The sequence below is a fragment of the Triticum aestivum genome, chromosome 5A (genome assembly GCF_018294505.1).
Source record: "Triticum aestivum cultivar Chinese Spring chromosome 5A, IWGSC CS RefSeq v2.1, whole genome shotgun sequence".
NCBI lineage: Eukaryota > Viridiplantae > Streptophyta > Magnoliopsida > Poales > Poaceae > Triticum > Triticum aestivum.
The window spans coordinates 686,085,761-686,094,273 of NC_057806.1; the positions used below are offsets into that span (position 1 = coordinate 686,085,761).

The 8,513-nt window shown below is 47.6% G+C and overlaps 1 protein-coding gene across 1 annotated transcript; it reads right to left on the bottom strand.

The window, feature by feature from the left end:
* Positions 1-2,277: 2,277 nt before the first annotated feature.
* LOC123101804 (zinc finger protein 7-like) lies at positions 2,278-2,757 on the bottom strand. Its single transcript, XM_044523091.1, has one exon. The coding sequence runs from the start codon at positions 2,755-2,757 to the stop codon at positions 2,278-2,280; it is 480 nt and encodes a 159-aa protein (XP_044379026.1).
* Between the last annotated feature and the right edge of the window lie 5,756 nt (positions 2,758-8,513).

An 8,513-nucleotide genomic window follows, 5' to 3' on the forward strand; every position in this document is an offset into this window, starting at 1 on the left:
AGGATGAATACGAATACAGCTATGACTTGCCGCCTATTGGAGGATGGAAAACATTTCAAGAGTAACAAGATCTTGGAGAAACTTGCTACATACGAGAAGATAATTATGGTGGGGCGATTCCAAATTTTACTGTGTAATCATCGTGTTAAGTGTAGTAACTTATGCTATCATTGAAATTTATAAGTATTGATAAAAAGGTTAGTAAATATATGAGATGTATGAAATTTGGGTTCATGGAATATTTGAAATATTTTTTCTTTGATATCTTGGACTTAGTTATTGTGTGAAATGGTTTATTTAAGGCAATACATATATGAAAATGGTCTATTTTAACCTAATAGATTTACTAAGTATATGAAATGGTTTTATTTTGATTTACCACATTAGTAAACAAACTAAATATTGCATAAAATGCAGGCTAAGAGTCAAACTCATGACCACATGATATAAAACGAATGGTTTTACTAGTTGTGCTTGCAAACAAAACTTGATATGGCAGGGAGGGGGGAGGTAAGTCCTTCTCACAAGGCCCGCCACATTGCCTCATTCACATTGCAAATGAGGTTTCTAAACACCATTTGCAATGTGAATCACATCACAAATCATCTCCACATTTCCCTCCGAGTGTGGTATGCCCTCAAGAAAACTTAGAGCACGAGCAAGGAAATTAATTACTATAGGTCACCTTCGGCACTCAAAACATTTTGTCTCTCTTGCCCTCTCCTCACCGCCGCCCTCTTATCGCCCCCCCCCCCTCCCCCCCCACCACCACCACTCTGCCGTCTATGAGTGGTCGACCCATACTTGAGCCAGCCCCAACTAATGTCAAGCGGAGCTGCCCCAACCTAAGGGTGTATCTGGAGAACCAGGGCAATTCTTGATACCGATGGTCCCTGGTTGCACATTAAAAAAATGTTTGAATAAATCTGGAAAAGAATGAGTTGAATGTGAAACATGTTGACAATGGCCCTGGCTCGTAGGTCGGACATCGCTCGCGGCGAGTACTTTCCGGTGCTGCGGTAAATCAGATACGCTCTCGCCCCAACCTTTGCCTCACCTAGCCACCAAATTCTCACTACTCTAATGTTGGACACAATCATATTTCTAAGTAAGACGACTAGGAAATTTCACAGGGGAGCTTTTCTTCCCCCTCTCGCAAGGCGGCTAGGAAAGCCTATTGTCCCTTGATCTCCATCGGGGAGCCCATGGATTCGCCTCCCCTCCGCCGGCCGCACCGGTGGCCGGTGGTAGGTAAGGGATTTCCGTTGTCTCGGATCTGGTTTGTAGATAGGTAGGGTTTTAGTCCTCGCAGGGGCAGCGTTTGGACGGATGGGGGTGCTTCTTCTTCGAGTCAGTTTTCCGGGCTTCGATCCTCCTCAAGTTCGTCTGTTGGGGGTGGATTACACGGAGCTCCGTCATAGGTTCCCGCTAGCTCCTTGGGACGGCAAGGTTTTGGTTTGTCGTCGTGCGTACGCAACAACGATATTTGGGGTCAGGTTCTTTAGATTGATTCAAGGATTCAACGGCGGCGATTGCGGCTCTGGGGCGCTGGTCCATGGTGGCATGTGCACGAAGATTCCCCGGCTGTTATCGACAAGGTCAGGCCGGCTCTAGTATGGGAGCGGCGATAGTGGCACGTCGGCGGCTCGTTCTGGTGGCGGCACTGGCCGTTCGGTGGTCCATTGACCTTGATGTAATTTTTACTATATTTGAGATGTTTTGTACCTCTGGTGAATCTTTATAATAGACATGACCATTTTCGGAAAAAAACTAGCAATTTTGACAAAGGGACATAATATTTTAAATAACTCAATAGTATGGCAAAAAGTATACTACTGTACGTTATCTGGGTTTTGTAGCAACATTGCACCAATGTGTTCTCAGGTTCACCAAAAAGAACAGTTAATGCTCAAAAAGCATGGGTTGACGACTAGCTAGTTTCTTTAAACGAGTGCGATCCCTTGTATAGTGCACATAATTAAGTAAGACGAATATGTTATCCCGCTGTCCCATAATGTAAGACGTTTTTTGATTCTAGTGTAATGTCAAAAAACGTCTTACATTATGGGACGGAGAGAGTAGGTTGCACGTCTTAAGATGTTGTCAGCAGGGGACGAATTGAATACAACTGCATACTTGAACCGCCGTAAGGCAACAAAAACCATCGGTCTCGACATAAAACGCAACAAACCTCGAAAAGATAGATAGACAAAAGAAATTAGCCAAGAGAGCTAGAAGATAACCCTGCAAGATGCATGTCGTCGGTAGCTGAATCTGCTACAGTCGCAGCTCCAGGTCGATCTCCACACCGGTGTTGCATTCCGGCGCCAGTTCAGCGCCGCCGGATGACCTTCTCCAGTTGAGCATGTCCCACAGACCTCCGTAGTCGCCCGAGAACAGGCCGGCTGCCGCTAGTATGCCGTGGACCAATGGAGCCGGCGAACCAGCCTCAGCAACGACATGGAGGAGCGGTGGGGCGCTGCCACTACCACCGCGGTGCACGGCGACAGGGGTGAAGTTGTCGGTGGCGGCGGCCACGCGAGACGAGGTGGGATTGGCAAAGGCGTAGTGGCGGTAGACGTATGGGTTCCAGCCGGCCGCGCGCTCCTTCTTGTGCGCGTTCTGGTGGCCCCCGAGGGCCTGAGGCTTGAGAAACTTCTTGTCGCAGTAGAGGCACGGGAACATCGGCTGCACCTCATCGTCGGCCACCCTGCTGCCGTCGGTTCCCCGGCGACCCAAGGCCAGAGACAGCTCCATGCAATTAGCTATACCTAGAATGCTTGAAATTCCAGGTAACACAACACAACAGTAGATGTGTATGTAAGCAGTCTAGTCTAGAAAGAAAGATTAGAATGGGAAGATGAATAGGAAGCGCCGAGGTATGAATGATATTTATGCACGAGTAGGTAGTTCTTTTGGCTGAAACAGAAGGACACGCGATGCCCAATACGCTGCGTACGACGACTGCGAAGGTACACAACGGGCACGGCCGGAGAGAGGAGGGGAGGGCCACCGGCGTCGCCTTCTCAATGTCCTTTCCTTGGCTCGGCTGCGATAAACCATCCATTCACACTGTGAATACCAGCGTGTTCAGCTAATATTTTAGCTATACTAGCTATATCCCGGCGCCGCCCGCCGCCCTTCACCGCTAGATAGCCATTCCCCGCCGGAAAAATAACAGAGCTTCGCCGCGGCAGCCCCTCCAACAGCAGCTGGGCGTTTTCGGTCGCCGTTTCCGGCCGCGGAGAGGCAGTTTAGCGGCGGGTACATGTCCACCGGGCGCAAGGTGTTCGGCAATTTGCCTGCCTCGGCGATGGACTCGGATGACGAGGAAGCGCTCACCGTGCTGCTGGAGGAGGAAGCCGAGGCCGACGTCCAGGAAGAAGAGCATCTCATGGTGCTCGCCGCCCTCGCCCAGCTGCTGGCGAGCAATGAAAAGCCGCGGCGAGGTGGCTCGGCGCCGGGGCGGGTGAAAGCAAAGAATCGGCATCGTCTCGAAGGCTACTGCATGCTCTACTCCGACTACTTCGCCGATGCTCCACTTCACGGCGAGAAAATATTTCGGCGCTGTTATCGGATGAGCCGAAAGGTCTTCCTCAGGATTGTGAATTCCATCCAGGAGTTCGACAACTACTTCAAGTGCAAGATGGATTGCACCGGCGCCCTTGGATTCACCTCCATCCAGAAGTGGACGACAGCGATGAGGATGCTTGCATACGGAGCTCCCGGTGATTCACTCGACGACTATGGGCACATGGCCGAGTCCACCAGCATAGCGTGTTTCTACAAGTTCTGTAGGGCAGTGGTGGCAGTGTTTGGACCGCAATACTTGAGAACACCCAATGCGGAAGACACTGTTTGGATCCTAGCACAGAATGGAGCAAGAGGATTTCCTGAGATGCTTGGAAGCATCGACTGCATGCATTGGAAATGGAAGAATTGCCCATTTGCTTGGCAGTGGATGTACAAAGGCGCCAATGGCGGTTGCAGTGTGGTACTTCAGGCGGTGGCCACACGGGACCTCTGGATTTGGCACTCCTTCTTTGGTATGCCAGGAACTCACAATGACATCAACGTGCTGCAGTGCTCTCTTGTCTTTGTCAAGCTTGTTGAAGGTCATTCTCCTCCGGTGAACTTCGAGATCAATTGGCGGCACTACAACAAGGGGTACTATCTAGCTGATGGCATCTATTCGAGATGGTCGACATTTGTGAAGACGATCTCAAACCCTATAGCAGGATGCAAGAACGCCTGGTTTACGAAGATTCACGAGGCTTGCAGGAAGGATGTCGAGCAGGCATTTGGTGTGCTCCAATCTCGATTTGCTGTTGTCCGGTTCCCCGCTCAGACCTGGTCCAAAGATCAAATGTGGGAGATTATGACTTGCTGTGTCATCTTGCACAACATGATCATTGAGAGCGAGCAAGAAGACCCAGTGTTTGACACTGAACCATACTACAGGCAGGGTCCTCTAGTCGAAGTTGATCACCAGCTACCGGCAACATGGACTGCCTATCTCAGTATGCGTCAGGAGATCCGAGACCCACAGGTGCATCATCAACTGCAGAAAGATCTGATTGAGCACCTATGGAGGCTCAAGGGGGATGCCGGGCACGACATGTGATGAAAATATGAGTTTTTATTTGTTGAACTATATAATTTGTATTGAACTATTTGTTGTTGTACTATTTTGTTGAAGTATTTGATTTTTCTGTGATAAAATATGTGATAAGAAAATTTGTGTTGATAATTAAATGCCGAGACACGGCGAACGACGCCGAATATGGGCCTATTTTCGCCCATATGGGCCCTTTATTCGCCGAAATAAGGCTGAAAAGTGGGCCAATTTCGAAGCCTGGGGACGACGACTGGACACAAAACCGCCCCAGCGCCGATTGTATCGCCGGCTCGCCCCTAGAGGCGATTTTTATGCGTCCTGGGAGGGGCCAACGGCTAGAGATGCTCTTATCCCTATGCACTGCTTTCTCCTCCATTCCTTTTTCCCTGGTTCATCTCTCTCTCTCTCTTCCCACCGGCTCCGTGTTGCAACTACGGCCGGCAGGGCCGGCCCTGAGGGGGGGCAGAGGGGGTGACCGCCCTGGGCCCCCAAATTCCAGGGGCCCCCTCCCGCTACGCAGCAGCCAGGCTAGCCCATGGCTCAAAGGAAAAAAAGCTGGTCCATGGCCCAGGGGAAGAGGCATGGCTGGGATGTATTGTGTACGCACGCAGCCAGAATTCACGCAGTCATCCGTCAATTTTTCCTTCTAAAAAGATCTTAATCATAGGTCGTTCCGTCTTTCCTTCTTTGCACAATCGAGTCGCCATGCCGACGAACCCTAAATCTCTATTCAGCTTTTCCCCTGGGGCCTGATCGTGAGATGCGAGTCAACCGATTGGTCTCAGCGCTGGACGCAGCCATGCAGGGAATCACACCGGCGCACGCAGCATGAGCATCGTCGAGCGCCTCCGGTCTCCACGATGGATGCGGATGCCCTGAGGCCTGAGCGCGTCCCGCCTCCCGCCTCTGGACATCAATCCACATCGTGGCATCATCGATCGCCTGATCACCGACGCCGATCGATAGGTCCGAGGTATGCCATAACCATATTATGAAATTTCTCTTTGCTAATTAAGTAATTTCTCTTTGCATACATGATGCTTACCTTGCACCATTCAATCTTGGATGTAATATTTGTTTCTGCTATGTGTGTTACCATGCTCTTTCGACATTCGCATCTTGTAGCTAAAAATGAGAAGGAAAAAACATGCAGATGACTTGGTAGAATCATAGATAGAAGCTACTGGCAATTCTTTTCAGCACTAATATTGGTATGTCAATGAACCCAAATCATTAGTTGGCGATTATTGTTGTGGAGGAAGACAAACCAACTAATGAAAATTCTAAATCCAAGCAAGATGAAAATGTTGACATCAACACATGTAATAACAATTTATAATATTTACATTAAGGGGCCCTGAGCTTTAGTTCCTGCCCCGGGCCCCCCAAATCTCAGGACCGGCCCTGACGGCCGGCCGCCATATCCCAGCGAACCTGCAAGGCGCACAACCAACACCTTTTTCATCTCCGGTCTCCCTCACCTCCGGCCTACAGCGGCTATGTAGGGCTGTTGGGAACGGTGGTGGCGGCCACATGCTTCAACTACGGCCGTCGTATTCCGGCGAAGATGCAAGGTGCCGACGTGCTGCATGGAAATGCTACAACCGGCTACATCGGAGCTACAACATGCACTTGGTAGAGCTGCCACCGGTGGGGCCAATTGCTACAACCGGCGCCATTTTTTCTGGAACCAAAGAAAGCAGGTGTTGAAACCGTTGCGCAGAGGAGCTACAACCATGAACGCAAGATGCTACAACCGGTTCTGTTTTTTGCTGGAGCCAGAGAAATTAGGGGCTTCAACTTGCGTGCAAAGGATCTGCAACCATCACTTTAAACTGCTACGACCGACGACTGAGAAAGCTACATCTGACTTATGAAAAAGCTTCAACGGAGACGGTGTTGATGGAGGTCGGCCTCCGTTCAGGCGCAAAAAGCTGCAACCTACGGTGAGAAAGCTACAACCGGCTTTTCAAAAAGCTTCAACTGAAGAACGGCGAGCGGCGACAACGGAAACTGCACGGCGGTGCACGGGGTGCTGCGACTGGCGTGCGGCGCGCTGATGGTGGCCGGTGGCGTTGTTGGAACCCCACCCCCGGCGGTGATGTGGAGGCACGTCGAGCTGCAAAGGCCTACAACTTTGTGGACAGACTAGATGACCAGTTGCGCCATAGGGCGCAATGACTCGTTTAAAACCATGTTTGTGTTGAAAATGTTTGCATTTTTTTCAATAACCGTATATTTGAGTACATTTGGTAAGAACTTATACCCCTTGTATATAAAGGAAATTAAATGCAAATATTTTCTTAAGGTAATAATGCCACAAATTAGATCATCGGTAGGCCAAGATAGTTGAGTCTACAATTAGAAACTCCGAGTAGCTGTAAACTTGCATTGAAGAAAAGTAAACACAAATAAATGTACTTAATACATGAACTCGTGAACATTGTGTACATGAGAAGTTAATATAAATAGTGGTCAATTACATCATATAGTTTGGTTCTATACTCTTTTGTGTGTATATATCCTGAATGCCACCCCTTTGTGATCAACTCTTTGTCGTTCGAATCAAATGGCACAGCTACTGCCCCTTGTGGAAAAAAAGGATTCTGTAATACTCATAAATGTAAATAGAAAATATCATGTGATGCATCTCAACCTGCGCAAAACAATGTAAAGACCATACATGCTATCTACATACTCTCATTGTCTAGCAAAGCATAAGTAGCTGAGGGACCATGTACACAAGAATTGACAATTAGCAAGAAAGAAGCATGTCATCAGCTGTCTAGACAACCATAAAACAATAAGTGGCAAAAGGCCCATCAAAATTAGCATTTGCCATCCAGTTTATGAGCTAAAGTTGAGCATTCACCGGTCGATAAAACATATTAAGCATCAGCTATAAAACAAACTTTATTTTCCTAATAAGACAACATAGATATGAAATGGTCAAACTCTATTTTGCCATCCAGTTTATGAGCTAAAGTGGAAAGCTATGGTCACAAATGCATAAATAAGCAATATAGAAAATTAGTTAAACAGATTCTGTTTTTTCCCTTGAAATACCTGAAGGAGCCCGCTAATTCCACGCGTGCTTTGAAAAAAAGTAAATTGTATTACTTCTTTTAGTCGTGGGCAAACACATTCTGCCTTATAACCTTTGATAATAAGATATACATAGTCTTGAAAAGGATGTGCATTTTTTTAGAAGCATGTGTATTTTGAAGTAATTTTCTGTGTGAGCAAGGATGCATGGTAAAAATTTATGGCCTCCCATATAAAAAAAGAAATAGAGAAGGAAATGCAATCAAAAAAGAAAAAAAAATACAATGGAGCATAATAGAACCCTTGGAAGCATCTCAGGGGGAAGTAATAGGCCTGAGAAAGCAGTAGAAGACCAACGTGTAGTGTAGCCTGCTCATAGGCGTGCATAAAACCACATTGCACCGCGTTCCATGAGAAAGCCCTTAGTGGCACCCCCTCAAGGGTGGTGTGAAGACACTATCAAAGCCCGCTATCTTGCTCCCTCCATATGCTCTAGATGACTAGAGAGATAAAAGTGTTCCTAGTTTTCTTTTGCTCACCCTGCATTCTTGACCAAGCATCCTGCCACCAGGCCTGGAGAGCAAGATTAGTAGGAGTGACCTCGTTTTAGAATCATTATAAAAAAACCTACAGGCCGCAAATAGAAAAGAACTCAAAATTCTTGAGTATTCACCGAGGCATCTATATGTAAATTTGGAAGAGACAAAAATCAAAGACATCACAACATAAAACAGGATAGAGAAATTCATCCAGATCACATGGACACGCTGGCTGCGTGTATGAATTAAATGTATACAAAAATGAGACCGAGAGGCCAATTTGTTGCTATTTCAATGCACACAAAGTCGTA